At 41.6% G+C, this 21,145-nt stretch overlaps 1 protein-coding gene across 1 annotated transcript in view; it reads right to left on the reverse strand.

Moving 5' to 3' along the window:
• Positions 1-8,968, reverse strand: part of LOC122541071 (hepatoma-derived growth factor-related protein 3-like) — a 136,187-nt gene extending 127,219 nt beyond the window's left edge. The window contains exon 1 of the mRNA XM_043677582.1: positions 8,476-8,968. Coding sequence (XP_043533517.1) covers positions 8,476-8,559 — 84 coding nt within the window. The 5' untranslated portion in view covers positions 8,560-8,968. The remainder of the gene's footprint in view (positions 1-8,475) is intronic.
• Between the last annotated feature and the right edge of the window lie 12,177 nt (positions 8,969-21,145).

Here is a 21,145-nt window from a genome sequence, read left to right on the forward strand (position 1 = left end):
GGCTAGCTAGTGTTCATGTATCCTGGTGGCTAACTTTCTTCCTGTTTGTCCTACGTAGTGTTTGTGGCAGACCTTGCATGGAAGTTTATAGATGACGTTGGTTTTGTCTATGGGCTGTACTGGGTCTTTTAATGAGCCACCACTATTCCAACGAGCCACCACACACTGCAGCACAGACGAACTTCGAAAAACAGAGGAGAACCACCTATACAACGTATTCACGTAGTGTTTGTGGCAGACCTTGCATGGAAGTTTATAGATGATGTTGGTTTTGTCTATGGGCTGTACTTGGTCTTTTAACGAGCCACCACTATTCCAACGAGCCACCACACACTGCAGCACAGACGAACTTCGAAAAACAGAGGAGAACCACCTATACAACGTATTCAAGAAGAACGGATACTCAAAAAATACAGTCCGCAGATTCCTCAAAAAAAACCATGACAAGCAGACAAAACACAGCCAGAAACCCTAACCACCTTACCATACATCAAAGAAGTTTCAAAAATGACAGCCAGACTACTAAGGCCCGTCGGAATCCTAGTAGCACACAAACCCACCAACACTCTCAAACAAAAACTAACAAACTTAAAAGACCTAGGACATCCCATGGACAAAACCAACGTCATCTACAAAATTCCATGCAAGGATTGCCACGAACACTACATAGGATAAACAGGAAGAAAGTTAGCCACCAGGATACACGGACACCAGCTAGCCACAAAAAGACACGACCCTCTCACCCTCGTAGCCCTACACACGAATGAAAACAAACCACCAATTCGACTGGGACAACACATCCATCCTGGGACAGGCTAAGCAATGACATGCCAGAGAATTCCTAGAGACCTGGCACTCCAACCACAATGCCATAAACAAACACATAGATCTAGATGCCATCTATCAACCCCTCAGAAAACGAACAGGAAATGACATCACCACAAACCCCAGGAACCCCATCCAGGAGAAAGATATAAATAGAAAGCAGGAGACAACAGCTTCGCTTCACTTGGAGGTCGCCACTGATGATGTTACCTAGCCAGGTAATGAAACGTCTGAATATCAAACCTACAGCTCAGCGAGCAAACCTACACCCTATATGGCAAGAATAAATACCATCTGAGCTACCCTTGAGATAGACCAAATGCAGTTTCCAGAGTTGAAAACTACTTAGCATAATAAAAATAGAAAGCTGACGTTATATAGGTCCTTTTACAAGCTCAAGGAACTTTACAGCCAATGAAGTATTCAGTATTGTATGTTGAAGGACTCTTGAAGTATACTCCCTCTTGTGACAGAGGAAAAACTGCTGCCAAACTGCACACCGTAAGTTCTCACAAACACCAATATGATGAATGAACTGAGCATCTGTTTTTCTTGATGTTGGTGGAGGGATAAGTATTGGCCAGGCCACTGGGAGAATTCCTTTGCTCTGCTTTGAAAAAAAGTGTTGTGGGTTTTATTTTAATTTCTACTTGAGAGGATACATGGATTTATTCAAAAGACACAAGTTGTGCCAAGACAGCTCTGTACTAACTAGATGAGTAAAATTCCTCATGACCTTTCTGGATTGACTTTTGCCTTAGGCTGCTCAGCAGTGTTTTTAGCTAACCTTAGGGCTCTTTGGTTGCTTACCAAGCAAGAGCATAAACAGAAGGGAACACATTGCAGCCAATATTGGAATGGCTTATACTGGAAAGAGCACCACAACTATTTTTATAAAAAAAGATATTAAAACAAGGCAGTAGTATGATCTGTCTGCAATTCATATATGCCTTGACGTAGAATGGACATTTGCTCTGAAAGCTGTAGTTGCACACACCTCAATACTACTCTCTCACTTTCAGCACCAGGCAGCTCAGTTGGTAGCATTCTCAGAGTTATAAAACTGTATGTTCAAGTTCTACTCCAACACAAAAATCCATGCTGATACCCTGGTATATTATTGAGTGAGTGCTGTCCTATCAGCATTCTGTCTGCCCATTCATATGGGCACAAGATGAGCCCACAGCACTACTGTGACAAAGGGCAGAGAGTCAATCTCAGCATTTGACCAATATTTATCCCTTAATCAGCTTCACAAAACAGATGATGTGGTCATTGTCACACTGCTGTTTGTGGGAGCTACCGGTGTATAAATTAGCTCAAATATTTTCTTTACGACATCAGCTATTCAGTGCATATCACTGCAAAACACATTGGAATCTCCTCTGGTTGTGAAAGACGCTATATAAATGCAAATATTTATATTTAAATCAAAGAGAGTGAACCCACATAAAAGAAGGACAAGAAATCTCAGCTGTTGCCTCTGTTCCAGATATATTGTAAATAACAGAAGAGAACTTAATGGAAGCAGGGAAAGAGTCATTTCTATCCTTGTCCTCTTAGCTTTAACTATTTAACATTATACCTGCCTTACTTCAGCAGATAGGACTTCAGCTATTGTTAATGGGACATAGTACTATAGTTATTCGGTGTGCAGAATTCTAATATTGGTTGTTGTTCTCAAAGAACACCAAGCAGAAGTCAGAACAAGCCAATTTCTTAGAACAGCAGCACATAAGCAAATGAAAGAGATGGGGGATGGAGAGGTTTGAGTGAATCATCAAACATGAGTGAAGTGTCGCCAGTAAGGGATGTGGAGGAGTTCTCTCCTGGGAGAAATCAGATCCCTCGCAGCCTCTTGGGAAAACAAGAACGCACTCTGAGAAAAAAAGATCTGGAGTAATTTGTCACTGTCCACCAAACCCCGTAAAAGGTATACTTGGGAGTGTGAAGACCATTCCTAACTCTACAGTTTTATGGAAAGGTAGCAGCAACATGTAATGTCATTGTCTGTAAAAGATTTTCAAACGTCTCCATGTTGCGGTACATATACAAACATACATTCCTTCTTATACAACACCCTTAAAAGCAAAACATATTCCATGTTGCTTTGCAGAGGTAGTCCAATGTTTGTCATGCTGCAACTTTATAGGCATCAAGAGTAAGGCTCCAGGAGGACAGGGTCATATAAACAGAATATCGCTCAAGTATGATCAGGTTTTTAGCTTGAGACCATGTACCTACAACAGCAACAGATGTCATTTATAAGGTGTCTCTAATCATAGCCAGATTGAATATGTTGACAAGTTGGATGGAGGGAGCCATAACAAAGTTCCACATTCCCAACAGTCTCCTCCTGCACATCACCACCACATGAGAGTGGATGTTCAGCAAAGGGACATGATAGGAGCTGGTATAGCTCAAACTTTCAAAGTAATAAAAACTGATCCCATTAGCTCTGCTGCCATTCTCCACTTAGCTCCAGACGCTAAAATAATGTAAGAGGGTAGCAGGACTGAGTAGTCACAGCATCGGCACACATGGGTGATCCAGCTGATAGACACCAGGTGACCCCACTCAAAGGATGTTTCGCACTGCCTCAATCAAAGAGGCTCCCGTCAACAGCTGACTGCCTATTACCTCACGTACTCTAACCACTAGATAGCATTGCAAAAATACACAACAAACCAGGGTAGGGAAACAATAAACTCACATTCAAGTACCAAAAACTGACTAGTAAATCTATGGAGCTTTTTCTTGATGCGGGACCAAGTTGCAGTATATGTCCTCCTGACTTCCCAAAGCCTCAACTGAACTCAAGTATAATCTCCTCTTGCTCGAATGAATGCATCTCCAACAACACTGAAGGACCTCAAAACCTTTCAGGCCAAAGCATGCTGTTTGGTCAGCACCCTATCTATGACTTTGCGCCACACAACCAATTCATTGCCCCTTGACATTACTGAATCCCTCACTAATAACATCTTGGGGGTTACTACTGCCCATAAGCTGAACTGTACTGGCCATATACAGAACAACTTAGATTATCTGAATGAGACGGACAGAGAGCACTTTGTTCGGATAACTATAATGGAAAACGTTTTTAATGGGACCTTGAGACCTTGTTCTGATAATCCGAAACTTGGATAATTGGTATTCGGATAACCGAGGTGGCTCTATAAATATATGCTACAATAGGAGGTCAGAGCCTGCAAACATCTGCAGCAAGTAACTTAGCTGCTGTCCACCCAATGCAAGTTCAGGAGTAAAAACAAAAGTCTTGCTGATATTGTGAGACTGCACCTGGAACATCAAGTACAATTTTAGTCTTCTCACCCCAGGGAGGATATACTTGTCACAGAGAAGTGCAACAAATGTTCACCAGACTGCTTCCTGGGATGGCATTACCGTCCTACAGGAAGACCCTCAGTCTAAATTCCCCAAAATTCTTTCAGGACTCAGCTGGGGAGATTAAGAAATGCTCTTCCACCTCATTTGAAGAGTCTCAAACTGTGGGACAGAGTCTAAGAATAAAAGACAAGCCATTTAGGACTGAGATGGGGAGACATTTGTTAATCTGAAGGCTTTAGAATTCTCTACCCCAGGGTCTGTGAGGGCTCAATCATTGAGTATTGTCAAGATTGCTAGGTATTAAAGGACATGTGGAATAGTGCAAAAAAATGGTTTTGAGGTAGATTAGCCATGATCCAGGTGAACGGTGGAGCAGAATTAAGGGGCTGAATGTCCTATTTCTTTTCCCATTTCCGATGTTGCTGTGAACTTGTGAATTAATTGGATAGCTCTTTCAAAGAGCCAACACCGAACCGATAGGTTGAATGGCCTCCTACTGTTCTGCATGACTGTACAATGAAAGGATTTCACTGTAAGAGGAGAAAGTGAGGTCTGCAGATGCTGGAGATCAAAGTTGAAACTTTATTGCTGGAACAGCACAGCAGGTCAGGCAGCATCCAGGGAACAGGAGATTCGACGTTTCGGGCACAGGCTGAAGAATTCCTGAAGAAGGGCCTGTGCCCGAAACGTCGAATCTCCTGTTCCCTGGATGCTGCCTGACCTGCTGTGCTGTTCCAGCAATAAAGTTTCAACTTTCACTGTAAGAGGCCTCTGGAGCTTTGTGTCAATATTCTACTGAAGTACTCTCTAATAATTCTGATCGTTGCATGATATTTATTCTGTGCTTCCAACTGCAATGGGTATAAGCCTCAATTGAGTGGCCTCATTCTCCGAGGACGACAAGTTTGATTGTCTTTGGAGCGATGAGAATGAAAGTACTATAACTGCTAGTATGGAAACAGCTATTTATAATAACAAACAGTAACAACTTGCTTTTATATAATGCCTTTAAAATAGTAAACTGTTCCAGATAAGAGCATCAAACAAAATCTGACTCTGAGCCACTTCAGGAGATGTAGGGCAGATGATAAAAAACGTGTGCAAAAGTTGGTGTGTGACAAAAGAGAGGTGGAGGTTGTAATAAGTGAGAGTTTTAGAACTTAATTAGTCATTTACTTGAAGTTTTACACAAAATGTATAGCTGGATAGAATAAAGGCAAGTCCATCCAATCACAAGTGATTAAGATCAGAGATTTAGTGTACAAGAGCAATATAAAAACAGGTATTGTTTCTGTAGAATTTAAAAGCAAGTTAACAAAGTGAGCACTAGTCCTGAGAATTGTTTTCGAAAAAAACAAAGCAGCAGATGAATTGGAAAATTATTTTATGCAGTCTTCACTACAGACAATAAAAGTAACACCCCCTATAAATCAGGGAATTGCCTGAATTGTACAGGCACGGCTGATGCATGTAGGATTGGAGAAGCATACAAAAGGTAGAGAGGTGAGAGTCTATAGAGGGATTAGTAAACGGGATGAGAATTTTCAAATCATATAATTGTTTGACTGGAAGCCACAGGTCAATGAACACAAGGTGAATGGCACTTGCTCATGCAGCCTTCCTGACACATATCATGATGCCCTGAACATTCGTCTTACAGAAAGTGAGACTCAAGAATATTTTTATTTCGAAAACAGAAAATAAAAAGAGGTAACAGAGAAAGCTTTTCTGTATCAGTTGTTACTACAGAGGATAGAAGTAACGACAATAGGGCAGCACGGTGGCTCAGGTGGTTAGCACTGCTGCCTAACCGCACTAGGGATCCGGGTTCGATTCTAGCCTCGGATGACTATGCAAACGCCACACAGGCATTCTCCCAATGTCTGCGTGGGTTTCCTCCCACAGTCCAAAGATATCAAGTCAGGTGAATTGCCCAGAGTGTTAGGTGCATTAGTCAGAGGAAAATGGATCTGGGTGAGATACTCTTCGGAGGGTTAATGTGGACTTATTGGGCCAAATGGCCTGTTTCCACACTGTAGGAAATCTAATCCTACAACAATTTTTTTTTAAAATCAGGAAATGAAATACTCAGAAAAACAGCAATCATCAGAGAAGTGATAATAAGTAAATTGTTTGGTTGGTAGTGGTTGGCTGACAAGTGGTTTGGTCCTGATGGAACTTCATGCTTGGCTTTTAAAAGAAGTAGCAAGTGAGATAGTCTATGCATTTGTTTTAATTTTTGGAAACTTCCTAGATTTGGAGAAGGTCCAATTAAATTGGAAGATAGCAAATGGAGGACAGAAAGCAGTAATAGGCCATTTAGTGCACAGGGAAAATGGTAGAAGCTGTTATATAGTAAGTTACAGCTGGGCAATGAGATAAATTCAAGGTAACCAAGGAAAGTCAACTTGATTTTTGAAAAGGATTTCCTGCTTAACCAATCTTTTAGAGTTTTTTTTAAGGAAATAAAATGTGCTGTTCACAAACGGTGAATATAGCGAACTTCGATTACTACAAAGCATTAGATAAAATGCCACTTCAAATTTTATTGCAGACAACAAAATGTCATGGCGTCACACTGGCACAGGTATAAGAAGTTCTCCTCCTCTCTCTACAAGGCACTCTCAGCTACCTTCCCCCCCAGCCCCATCCCGCTCCCATTTATCTCTGTCCCCCCTCGCTCACAAGCCTCATTCCTGATGAAGGATTCTTGTCTGGAACATTGATTCTCCTGCTCCGTGGATGCTGCCTGACCTGCTGTGCTTTTCCATCACCACACTCTCGACTCTGATCTCCAGCATCTGCAGTCCTCACTTTCTCCACAGGTGTAAGATTGACTAGCTAATGCAAAACAGGGAGTAAGTGTAAATGGGCCTTTTTCTGGTTGGTAAGGTATGCCAAAGAGATCAGTCCTGGTACTTTATTCTTTGGCTTCCTCACAATCCCACCCTTCCCCATGTTCACACATGCCAAAACATGACAACTCATGCCCCAATAGCCCCATGGCCCCTTACAGACCCTATGCCAACTTATCGCCATCTCGAATGGATTTGGGTCCTGCCAACCATTTATAAAGGTCCAAGGACCTCTACAACTTTACAAAAATCTGTCTCGATATTTCTGAATTACCTTGAATATTAACATCACCTCAGGAAATCAATAATTCTTCAGCTAATCTGAAGGTGGAAAATTAGTGTTTGACAAGACAGGCAAGTATTATTTTCGGAATTTACATCAGCATCCTCAATTGGATGATTAAATGCACACAAATAAGCTCTTTCACATTCTGTGTTACACATTATAGTGGGAAAGGTTGGTGAGTAAGTTGCACGACACACTTTACATTAAGTCTGGCTGTCCGACAGACAAATTCTTCTACTCCCTCATTACAGAAGAGACACTGAACTCCTGTCAGGAAAAGCTGGCCTCAAACATCATGTCTCCTGGATTGATGTTAGCTTTTCGGTCACACTTCCTGGCCACCTTGCCAACAACACCTGACTGCAAGCATTCTGTGTGTGACAACATGAGTCATAGCAACGTGATATTGATTTCAGAATGATGAACACCCTACCTTGCTTCTTGTTTACCACTTGTCAAAGCAGAACAAAAACACACACACGACAACGTTTACACATGATGTTCCAAAACATTACTACACCCACTGAACGCTGCAACGTTTAATCACCATCTTTATTTACCCAGGACCAATGAAAATACCTGACAACCGCGGGGTTGGTTCTAATGCCATACAAATTGGGAGCCAGGCCAAGATGTGTGCCATACCTGCTAGGGAGCTGTGACTACCAACAAACCCTGGAATACTAGATTCAATTACAGGCATACTTATTTCAGAGCCGAGTAGACTGTACAGCAATTGTGAGAATGAGTCATATAAACTGATGCATTTGCTGGGGTGCTCACGTTATCCCCCCAGTTGCAGTTGTTATTAAGCAAGCTTACACACACACACAGTTCAACGCCGCCCAATCGTTTCAATCCTCTCCTTGCTCAAGATCATTTCGACCACTCCAGATGCTAATGGTTATATAATCGTGTGTTCGCACAACAACAACAGAAAACATGTCAACCGAGAGCAGAGAGAGACGGGAGGGAGCAGCTTGGCCCGTGAGCTCCAACACAGAAGAGCATCAGTGGCCGAGGGGAACGGAGAAAGGCAGAGTCGCTGTCCGCCTCCAGCCCCCACCCCCCCCCGCCCACCTCCTCCCCCCCACAGAAGCGGTCAAACAGCTTCACCAACCCACCCCCAGCCCATCCTCCTTGAACTCCTATACTCACCCTCGCCGGCCACTGCGGGTAACCCTTCATCTTGGCAAAGACCAAATCGCCAGCCTTGTAGTCTCTCGGCCTCGGTCGCGCCATCTGTGTGTGTGTGTATGTGTGTGTATTTCTCCCCACCCCCCTCCCCCCCCCCACCAACAAAAAGAAACACACCTTCGCCTTGACACTAGGGGTTTCACGGAGCGACTAGACCCACTTCTAAGGAGGCAGGCTTGGATGAAGAGGGAAAGGGGGGGGGGGAGGCCTTGGCTCAAAAGCTTCCCCTCAACACCTTATTTTCTTAATCTGTTTTTCTAAAACAAATAAGGTCTTTTCCCACCCCAGTCTCCTTGATTTCCCCTAGAATGCAGAGAGCTGCCTTGTCAGTGCCCTTGGCGGCGAGGCGGTACAGTCGGTGCCCGCTCCAAGATACAAGCGGCCGGGTTCTCTCTCTCTCTCTCTCTCTCATCTCCCTCCAACCCCCCTCACTACAAACGCATGCGCTTATTCATTCGCCTTTCTTTTCTGGAAGAGAAAACACATCAAATCTCTCCCTCACAGGCACACGCAACCACAGCTAATGTTTCAGGAGATACTATTTTGATCTTATTTTGCAACATTTTATGTTTGGTTACAATGTTGCCTTTGTCTCATTCCCGACAAGTTTTCTTTCAACCCTCCCCCCACCACACACACACACAAAATCCCAAAGCATTGTCCAAACTCAGTCGGAGGCGATTTTTTGTTCCTCTAATTATTATTTTCTACCCTCGCCCGAGAGGTGAAAGGGTTTCTTTCCACCCCGTTCGAGGCAGTTTGTATTTTCCAAAAAAAACAAAATTGCCCAGACGTGTCAAGGAAGTAACGTTTTATACAAACACCGTCACAAACAAAGAGGGATGCCTTTTTGTCGTTCAAGATTTCTCGAGTCAGGATCATCTATTTAATTGTGTTCTTTCAGAGGGGTGTAATGGAATAAATTACGGGTATCTCTTGACAGTAAAACCAACTCTGTAATGATTCAATGTTGGTTATGTTTGCAATTAAATAAATGAAGTAAGAAACAGTGAGCTGGGAACTTTGCGTCAGAATTGACACTCAATTTCAATTAAGCAAGGATAAAACAAATTCTGATGAAAGGGCATTAATCTGAAATATTGACATGGTTGGGAAGGGCATATCTTGGTGCTTTCCCCCCATTAGCAGGAAGTGTGATAAACAGGTGACTTAATGAGGTGGGATGCAAGATGTGGATATCCTGTTGGCCAGAGATGAAGTCAATGGCATGTTTAGGGTGTGTCAGGCATCAGTATTGCTTACTTGTAGTTAATTTGCATTCATGAAAATTCATATTGTTAATAAAGATCTAACTTGAAGATAGCATCAGCTGTGCAAAAGAATCTCGTCACACCTGGCTCACATTTGTTTATAAATGATGTGCATGAGTTGGCTTTGTGCCATTGTGCTTGAGATCATGGTTGTCCTTGAAGTCTATAGCACAGGGAGGGGAGCAGGAGCACAGCAGTTTGCATGGAAACCTTGGGGCTGGCAGGAGTGCCTCAGTTCTGAGGGCAGGGGATGGTTGTGGAGAACTAGAAAAGGGATCTAAGACAGAGGTTGGGGTAGGTTCATGAAGGAGTGAAGTGGGAAGACCCTGTGTTCAGGATGCGGTGGAGACCAATGAGGTGGGGGTTTACCAGTACTCAATAACTAGACTGTAGGGGTCTGTACTTGGGTTGGGTATGGGGGCCACTGTGCTGGGGTTGGGCCTGGTAATGGGATTGGATTTGCAGGGTAGTCCATCAAGGAAAATAAATTAATTACCTAATTAATAGTATCAAAACTGTACACCTCTGGTGCATCTCAGAGTTTTGAGTTCATCTACACCATTTTAATTGTATCCACTGAAAGTGATCTCAGACCATGTTCTTGTAATATGTAGAACAGAGGGCCAGCTGAGTGTGCCAAGTCAGCAATGTCCCACAGTTTGTTGAGTATAACACTGGACACTAATGGGACCATCAATAAAGAGTGAATGCCGACCACAACAATTGTTTCCTCCTCAATCGAGATGTTGTTCATTTCCTTGTAGCTACCAATGTGTGCACTACTCTTCGCTGGATTCAACAAATAATCACGATGCACATGTGAATAAAGTGATATCAATGTAAAGTATTTAGAAGTGAAATATTGGAAAAAACACACTTGCCGCCTTTGTATTCTCAGTAAGTCTTACGTTAATGACGATGTACCTGAACAGGAAAGGTGTGGCCATGATGCCACCATCCCAGGGCTCAAATTGCAGACAGCTACTGCAGCTACCAAGCTTCAGGTTGGCTGGTTAAAAGGCTTTGTTCCTATTATTTTCTAACTTTAGGCTCTCCAGCCCTTACCCCCGACAGTTCCTCAACAACACTCCCACTCCTCGTGCATACTTGCCAACTCACGCCAACCCTGTGACTTCACTCTCCCCAACTGCCTCTGATAACCTGTGTACCTAACTGTTCTCCTATCCACATTCCAGGTCCCCTCACATCCTCCACATCAAATGCCCCTCCTAGTCCCTATGTCAACTTAGTGCCAGCTGATGATCTCCCACCCATCCCTATTGCCCCATATAACCCCAAACCAATTAATGTCTTCTCATTCTTCACTTATTGGCATCACTATCTCTGTACTAACTCACTCAATATCCACCAAAGGTAAACCTCAGGTAAACCTTTGCTGAGATGAAATAGAATAATGCTCAAATAGCTAACACAGAATTCACTATATAAAAATATCTCACTCACAAAAGCCCACTCAACACAGTTAAATCCCCTCAAGTATTTAATGCCATATGGAAACAAATATTTGTATTTGTAACCCTATATCAAAACCAGCTAATCTTTCAAAAACACTTTGAATTGTTATTCACAATGTGAAATTACAATGCCCCCACTGTGATAATAATAGATTGTGGAATGTATCTAATCATTCATAATGCTTAAAGATACTCTGAAATCTACCTGTTAGAACATAGTTTTGCAACATTTTTTAAACAGCTGACACTTGAATAATTTGACAATTTTACAGTTCAACTAACACCATTTGTCCTTCAAGACTATTTAAAACTATTGTAAAAGTTCATTACTCATTGGCAAGTCTGCTCTGGCAAAACTGGAATCAACTCACATTGCGTTTGATTAGTCTTGCTGAGTTCAGGTTTCACATATAGTGTCATGTCCTGCACAGCATTCTGACAAAAACATAACAAAACATTAACAGAAGAGTTAATGTGAGAGTTGCAATGGAATGATGAATGGTACTTATTCATTTGGCAGGACATGGATGGTTTGGCATCCCCACAGGAGTGGACCAGGTTTTCTCCTGCAAAGGACAGTACTGAATAGTTGAGGATCAACTAGGCAAAAGTGAGGACTGCCGATGCTGGAAACTAGAGTGGTGCTGGAAAAGCACAGCAGGTCAGGCAACATCCGAGGAGCAGGAAAATTGACATTTCGTCAAAAGCTCTTCATCAGAAATAGAAGCAGGAAGCCTCCAGGGTGGAGAGATAAATGGGGGTGGGGAGTGAGTCTTTGCTACCTGCCTCTATTCCTTTTGCCCGAAATGTCAATTTTCCTGCTCCTCGGATGCTGCCTAACCTGCTGTGCTTTTCCAGCACCACTCTGATCTGAATAGGTGAGGAGCCTGATGTTGGGCATCTCTTCACCCATCCTGGCTCTTTCCACCCTATCATTAGCTGTTTTCTCCTGAAATGAGATAAAATTGGGTGCCATGACTATTAGTGCTAGTGCAGCTGGTCAAAAGGCGTCATGGGTAAGCAAGATGGCAGCACAGAGGGCTCTGCAGGATTCTTGGCATGGGAGATTTGCAGGAAATGAATCAAAGTGGGGGAAGATGATAAATGCAATAGTAAGACTGGTAGGACCTTGGTATGATGAGGGTACAGAGATAGACTGAGTGTGAGGTAGCAAGGTGGCATTTAACCTGGAAAACGGGAGTAAGTCGATGACCTTTTGCTGGCCATTACTAAAGACAACATGGAGACAGCGCTGACCAAGGCTGAAGATTCAGTTCATCTAGACCTAGTTACATCTGTTAAACTGGCCATACCGCAGTTGACATTATAGGATTCTGTTGATTGCAGTGATTTGGAAATGTTCATCAAATTGTATTAATTTTCATAGATGCACAGGCACCAATAGGCAAGTTTTAAAAGTTTTGTTCATATCAGAGAAATGATACAGTCTCTTCCTTATTAATAGACTTTGGCTAGAGTCTTATTCAGTTCAGGATCTTTAAGTGGATTCAATTGTATGTGGTGATCATGGGTTAGTGGTTCATCCAGCTCAGATTTCAATTCCCTCTGGGAGATCTTTGCAATGGACAGCTCTAGCACCAAACAGTGGTGATCAAGCAGGCTGCTAATGTTGTGACCATTGACACAAGTTGGACATTATCTGTGAGAAGGATTTTGCCAACAAAAGGTTTAATGCAAGGATGGTCTAGATCTCAAGGTTTCTTACGAGATTTTTATATCCCTCCCAAAGTGTTGGAGTTTATTATCAAGGATGTAACAGCAGAGAATCTAGAAGTATGTAATATAATCAAGTAGAGTTATCATGTCTTCCTGAAGGGAAAATCACGCTTCAGAAAATGTTTTAGAGTTCTTTGAGGAAGTAACAAGCAGAATAGATAGAAGGAAACCATTGGATGTAGCATATAATGATTTCCAAAAGGTGTTCAACAAGGTACCTCATATAACGCTGTTAAGATAAGAGTTCATGATGTATATTAGCATGGGTTGAGGATTGGCTAGCTAGTAGAAGACAGAGAGTTGGGATAGAGGGGCACTTTCAGAATGGTAACCTGTAACAAGTGGAATGCCACTGGCATCAGTTCTGGATCCGTAGTTATTTATAATATATTAATGAAGTGAATATACCATACCAAAAAGTTGTGGACAGCACAAAAATAGGCGGAAAGGTAAGTGGTGAGGATTACATGAAGAGCCCAGAGAGGTCCATAAGCAATGTATGGCAAAAACTTGGCAAATAGAATATAATGTTGGGAAAAGTGGGAGCTTATGCTCCATGGCAGGAAGAACAGAAGAAGTGAGTATTATTTAAATGGGAAAAGACTGAAGAAAGCTTCAGCACAGAAGATTTTGAAAGTCCTCATGCATGAAATACAAAAAGCCAGCATCTGAGTTCAGCAGGTAATAGGGAAAGTAAATGGACTGTGGCTTTTATTTCAAAGGGAACGGAGTATAAATACAGAGGAGTCTTGCTAAAACTATACAAGACACTAGTCAGACCTCACTTAGAATATTGTGAACAGTTTGGTCCTGTCATCAAAGAAAAGACATTGTTGGCAGTTCAGAGAAGGTGCAGTTGGGTTGATTCCAGGTATTGAGGGACTTGGTCATGAGGAGCGATTGAGTAGATTAGGCTTGTATTCATTGGAGTTTAGAAGAATGGTAAGAGACTTTATTGAAACATAATGATTCTTAGGGGACTTAACAGAGTAGATGCAGAGAGATTACTTCCCTTTGCAGGAGAGTCTCGGACAAGAAAACATAATCTCAGAATAAGGGGTCACACATTTAATACAGTGGTGATGAGGAATATTTTCGCTTAGAGTGTAGTGAACCAATGGAATTCTTAACCACTGAGGGTTGTAGACGTGAGGACAATACGTATATTTAAGGCTGAGATAGACAGAGTTTTAATCATTAAGGGAATCAAGAGTTATGGGGAGGAGGCAGGAATGTGGAGTTGAGAATTTTCAGATTGTACATGGTCTCATTGAATAACAGGGCAAAGCCGTTATGTCAGATAAACTTCTGCCTCTATATCTTATGGTCTTATGGTTAAACAATGTCCACCAATTGTTTTGGATGATTGGGAGATTAGTTTGCCCACTGCTCTAGGATTTCCTAATTCGTTGCTTTTGTAGCCCAGTCATCAGAATGTCCAAGTTGTCTAGTAAAGCTGCAGTGGCCCTTTTGAAGAAGCTCTTGGATGTCCATGTCATTTCCACCAAAGCAATCTTGGTTTCTTCTAGTTAAGAAACTAACCAATGTAGCAATTGTTTCTTATACAATGTGTTTCAATAACTTTTCTTGCTCTACTCTATTATTACTATCCAGAGTCAGAGTACTTAAGTGCCTAACTTCAAATTTTCTTTAGAAGTCTGCTTGCATTTCTGATAGGTACAGTTAATAAACTTTTACTTCCCTTGTTTCTGGTCTTTTCCTTTTGGTTGATAGTTTGCTTCTGAAGGCAATGTTGGCTTGAACCAGCTTGTGATAACAGTAAGTCTGTTGTGAAATATGTCCCATGCATCAAGTTGATGGATGCTTATGCATGCTCAATATTCTTTCTCATAATTTAGCAGGCAATTAGCAATAAAGCTACAGTATTAAAAACTCCATTACTAACAGAACTTGGATGTGTGCATTGCTCTTCTAAAGAGAAACCAGAATACCTGCAGTTAGGGGTATTCGAGTGTATATCTGCATAAGTGGCAGTTAACTCATTTTTAGTGTAATTTCTTTTCTCTTGCCCCTCCTTAACAAAGACACAAAACATAAGAACTTAGTGGGAATGAAGTAGGCCAGTTAATGCTTTAAGCCTGTTTCACCATTCATTACAGTTGTGGCTGATCTTTATCCTCAATTTCATCTTCCAACACCATCCCCATACCTCTTAATTCCCTTGCTACCCAAAAGATTATTGGCTTATGTCTTGGATCAACACAGCTGTGAATATTCACAGCTCTCTGGGTTAGAGAATTACAAATATCCATAACCCTCTGGGTGAAAAAATGTCTCCGGACTTCAGACCTAAATGACCATTTCCTTATTCTGACATTGTGGCACATATTAGGCATGGTTCAAGAGAAAGAAGCAACCCACAATATTCTTCAAATGTGTGAATGAGGATTGCTACTAAGCTACTCTAGCATCACAAGAACATCATCTCTACAGGGAGGTTGGTTAGCTCAGTTGGCTGGATGACTGGTTTGTAATTCTGACTGATACCAATGGTGTGGGTTAAATTCCTGCATTGATTGAGGAAGGGCTTTTCATGAAGAATTCTCCTTCTTAGCTGCACCCTTCACCTGAAGCATAGTATTGCTCAGGTTAAAGCACCACCGGATGTCTCTCTCCAATGAGAGAACAATCCTATGGCCCAGTAGGGCTGCAGCAACTTTGCCTTTTAATATTTGAAATCCTGAAATAAAAAGAGCAACATGCTATGGAAATACTAGGTGTCCATCAACATCCGAAAGGCAACAGATGAATATTTGTTTAAAAGATGTCCACCTGAAATTATGACCCATGTTATCATAAATAACTCACCCTGAGTGCAAACCAGGTATCTTAGTAGTTTGAGTGCCTGCCAAATGCATAGGCTGCCAATAAGAGCTGTTCCATCCAAATAATAATGACGTTATTAAATTTTATATCTATTTTCAGGAATTAGTTATGTTGAAGGATAATTTAACAAGGAACCTTTCTTTCTCTGGTATTGACTTTAAAATATAAGCAACTGATTGACCAGGAAATGGTCATGAATGGTATCTCGTAATGTTAGGATCATTGCTCTTGTGTGCACCTACATATTGGCAGCAGTCTGTGTTCACAGTAAGAGTGTAGGAAAATGAGCTTTGATTGCAATTAATGAGCCATTGATGGTTGATGATAGACACTGAAAAGGGAGCAAAATAATGTTATTACATCGTCCTAGGACATATAAAGGCAAAGCTAAAGAATCTAATCGAGCCACCTCTAGGATAAATGCTCCAGCTGTGGGTTCTTCGTATAGTGGTAGATTTAAAAAGATTCCAGGAAAGATTCATGAAAGATTGTATCTAGTTTAAAAACCATTTGTTATCAGGAGAATCTTGAGAAATCAGTACTTTCAATCCTTCTGTTCAGGTTAATGGGTTACTTTAGTTAGATAAGCAGAAGAACTCAAGTGCATCAGTTAAGCTACAGTTATGTAGGATTAGATAAGATGCTGGTAAGTTTATTTTTATGCAGGACTACTTTCTAGACCTGTTAGTGAACATTGAATTATTGCAGGCATTAATCAGGAACTTTAACAGGTTTCTTTATATCCACACATGGGGAGGGGGACCTGCTGGCTAGGCCTGCATTTATTGTACATCCCTATTTGTCCTGGAGAAGGTGGTGGTGAGCTACCTTCTTGAACCACTGCAGTTCCTTGGAGTGTAAGGACACCCATAATTTTAGTAGGAAGAGAATTCTAGCATGTTGATTCACCATCATTGAAGGATTGGCGATATATTTCCAAGTCAGGATAGGAGTGGCTTGGAGGGGAAATTGCAGGCTGTGGTGTTTCCATGCATCTTTTCCCCTTGTTCTTCTGGTTAGGTAGAGGTCATGGGGTTGGAAGCTGCTGTCCAAGGAACTTTGGTGAATGGGAGGGATCACCATTTAATGGGCTAGTGATGTCATGCCTGGTGTTCTCCAGGATCAACTGCCAGTGGTTCGAAAGCAATTTGCCAGAGTTTTCTTTTCCTAAAATGGATGATGCTTTTCCCCCTCTCTATTCTTTTGTTTTCACTCTCCCAGTAGATTACTTGGCTTTGGTCGTTGTGAGATATTGGCACATATGAAAGGATGTGCTAAGTGCTGCAGATTCAATGGTTGAACTTTATTACAATTCAGTGTTATGCCCACCATTCAAATTCCTGCATGATCTCTGTAGTGATTGGAACCTGGTTGACCTCATTGACTAAGAGGTTGTTGATTGGGATTATTAACCGGGGCATATCAGAAAAGCCCTGGCTGACCAATGTAACCAGGAGAACTTTCACTGTGTCTCACACCTGCACACCCACGACATGAATGCTGGAGAAAAATAAGCACTACTGCAGTTAGGCAGTAGTGTGGAAAAAAAAACAAAAAAAGAACAAAAAAAAACAGGGGGGTCAGAGGTTCTGTTTGCTCTTGAGAGCTGCCGCCGAGGGAGCTAATAAAGAGAGAAAAAAAGAACTGGGTGCTAAACATCTTAAAAAAAATAACCAGGAGAGCTTTTACTGTCTCTCACACTTGCACACACACAACATGGGTGCTGGGGGGAAAAAAGGCACTACCTAGGTGGTAGTGTGGGGGATTTAAAAAAAAAGTAACCTAGAAAAAAAAATTATAACCACGAGATTTAGAGTCTCCTTGGTTTAGAAAAAAAAGAAAAATATGTATGAACAGGAGAATATAAGCACTACTGCTGTTAGGCAGAAATGTAGAGAAAAAAGATTAGAACAAACAAAACAAAACCAGGAGGGAGCCGGAAGGGGCGTATGGGCAGGCTGCCTTAGAGTGGCCGGAAGGTGGGAGGGATGGGTGGTTTGCTTAGTTGCTGTGGGGGACTATTAAAAGCACTGTTTTTTTTTAATGTAATTGGACTGTCTTATATGTACTTGCCATTGTTACTGTTTTGTGATGATTGAATCTAGGATTTGAGGTTTGTCCTCATTTCCCTGAAAACTGGTTGAATGGTAGGATTTGGGGCCTGGCTTTGCTGCTCCTCTCCTTTGTAAAATTGCTGTTTTCTCTGTATACAGCTGTTAATGTTAACTGTTTTGTAAACTGTATGGTTTAATAAAATATAACCAGGAGATTAGAATCTCCTCAGTTCAGGTGACTGACTCTAAGCTGGCTGGCCATAGCCAGTGTACTGAGCACAAATAATTAAAGGATGACTTGGTGAAGGGATACTGGCCTCTGTGCAGTTATTTCAATCTCAAACATACTTTTCCCAATAGCAATTGTTACATAATAAACCAGAATCCCATAGAATCAGCAAGGTAACATATTCTTTGGAATTTCTGATTGTACCTGTATAAAGGAGGGGGAAAGTGTGAAAGAAGGACAGGTAAGCAGAGACGTAACTTAATGAGAAACCTCAGGAAGTTAAGAAATCAACCAATCCCAAATAACAGCAGTGAACACTATCCATAATTACCATAACTACCTGTATTAATTATATGGAGAATTACAGATACAATTTCTCTGATCTTATTCTCAAAGTCATGCTGAAGAAACACAGACAGCTGTCTGGATTGTAACCTCAAAATGCATTACCAGTCTTCAATACGAGTGTGGAGAGGCATATTAATGGTCATGGAAACAATGGGGCACAATTGTCTCACATCTGCAACCTGTGTCAAAATTTCTTTGCAGAATTTTAACAAACATTTGTTTCTTGGTCACTGTTTTCCAATCCTGTCTTCGTGTTCTCATATCCACAAAACAGTTCTTCAGGCAATGTACCATTTCTCCTTCAATTACGTAAGACCCAGCACAACCAGATTACAGTCAGTTGAAGCAACTCCAAAGAGGCTGATATCCTGTCACTATGTCACCCTCTATTTATACGTACATAGTACTTGACACTGGTCTAGCTTCATCAGAGCCAGCACTCAGAATGAACAGAACCTCTGACACTCCTGTTTATAACTGTCGGCCAGGACTGTCTGATTGGACCAGATTTAACAGCCCCAATCAGGGAACTCATATTCTATAAGGTCCACCTGGCTGACTTTGTTACAATTACTACATGCTGATATGAAATAGAAAACAGGCATGTTATTCAAAGTGCTGAATACAAGAGTAAATAACATACTGGCTTAGGGAGCGTGTGTGTGTGTGTGTGTGAGAGAGAGAGAGAGAGAGAGAGAGAGAGAATGAGCACTGGCTTACAAAACTTTTAGCCATGGTTTCTACCCATTGTTACATTAACCTCCCATGCAGCTCAATTACTTACCCACCACCAGTCACTGGCACTGAGGAGTCAAACGAAAAACATAGAAACTTCCATCACACACTCACATACATTGCAGTGATACCAGCATCAGACCTGGCTCCCATATCTTGTTCATGCCTTTAGTTATTGAGCTGTGGCAGGTGCATCACTCAAAAAGAGTGCAAGAAATCATTGACATTTTTACTTTTTTAGCAGATCACATAATGAGCAGACCAATGAGAAGATAAAGATACCTGCATCACCTGAGCCTTAAGAAAGAGGTGGCTCTCTGTATCATGGATATGGCTGTGACAAAACCCAGTTCAAATGCTGCACGACCTAGAAAGTATTCAGGCTTGGGTTGATAAGTGGCAAATAATTTTTATGCCACACAAGTGCCAATCAATGAGCATCCCCAACAAGGGAGCTAACCACATCCCCTTTAAAATGTAATTATGTTACCAGTACTGATTTCCCTATTTTCAACACTTTGTGGAAGGTAAGAGGTTTACCATTAACCTGAAACTGAACTGGACCAGCCACACAGATCTGTGGCCAAAAGAGCAGGTCAGATGCTGTGAATTCTGTGCTGCAAGTCTCACCTTCTAAGTTATGTTCCTTCTAACATTTCCTGTCACTGCATGGACCTCAGAGTTGTTGTGTTACAGCTGCCAATCAATGTGTCTGGGCTCTGAGGAGCAATGACTGCTCTGTGGCCATATGGCGATGTAGATTAAAGGCAACATTTCTCCGAAGACCCCTGTGGCTGTCCACCATCTAGAAGACGCAAGTCAGGAATCTAATAGAATACTCTCCACTTTCTTCCATGAGTGCAACTCCAGCTACACTCAAGAAGTTTGACTTCGTTGAAGAAAAAGCGACCTGCTTCACTGGCACTACCATGAGCATTCACTCCTTCCAATACCATTACATAGACACAACAATGAGCACCATTAACAAGGTGCACTGCAGCAACTCACCCAGATTCCTTTGACAATATCTTTCAACTGATGACCTCTACCACCTAGATGTACAAGGGCAGCATTATCTGGGGATGTTAAGATGACCCTTGCTTTAAATTTCTCTAAGACGGGCTTATTAGTACAGGAGTTGGGAGGTCATTTTGCACCTGTACAGGTAATTGGTTAGGCCACTGTTGGAATATTGCATGCAATTCTGGTTTCCTTCCTATCAGAAAGATGTTGTGAAACTTGAAAGGGTTCAGAAAAGATTTACAAGTTTGTTGCCAGGATTGGAGGATTTGAGCTATAGGGAGAGGTTGAATCGGCTAGGGCTGGTTTTCCTGGAGCGTCGGAGGCTGAGAGGTGACCTTATAGAGGTTTATAAAATCATGAGGGGCATGGATTTCATTTGCAATTCAATTGGTCAAACTAATCAACATTAAGCAAAATACAATTTACACATACAATATAGTTAGCATTCAACAAAAGAAAGAAAGGATAGCAATAATAACTCTATTGGAAAACTTAACAGAATAATAGATACAGTAACTATTACTAATTAACTATTCCGATGTAGCAACATCCAATAAACACACCCTTGACAAAAGGGAGAATAAATCTTCCAGTTTTCTGTGCGCTACCAGTCAGAATTTGTGAGGAAAGGTGGACTTTTGTTGTAGAGATTCATTCTGTGACAATCTAATGATTTTGGAAGATTTGCCTTGGTCAGGCTAGAAGGAGAAATTGTTGTTGGTGCAGAAATTCACTGAAGGAAATTATTCAGATGGTCACTGCTATAGATCAAACCAAAACTCCTCAAAATATATTCAGAAGATAGTCTAGACTCTAACCTTTCCTTATTTTAAAGGTAAGTGTAAGGTGTTGTGCAATTTGATTGGTCAAACTACTTGACATTAAGCAAAACACACTTCATTTTACGACAGC

This window comes from Chiloscyllium plagiosum, chromosome 36, assembly GCF_004010195.1.
Source record: "Chiloscyllium plagiosum isolate BGI_BamShark_2017 chromosome 36, ASM401019v2, whole genome shotgun sequence".
In the NCBI taxonomy this organism is placed as follows: Eukaryota; Metazoa; Chordata; class Chondrichthyes; order Orectolobiformes; family Hemiscylliidae; genus Chiloscyllium; species Chiloscyllium plagiosum.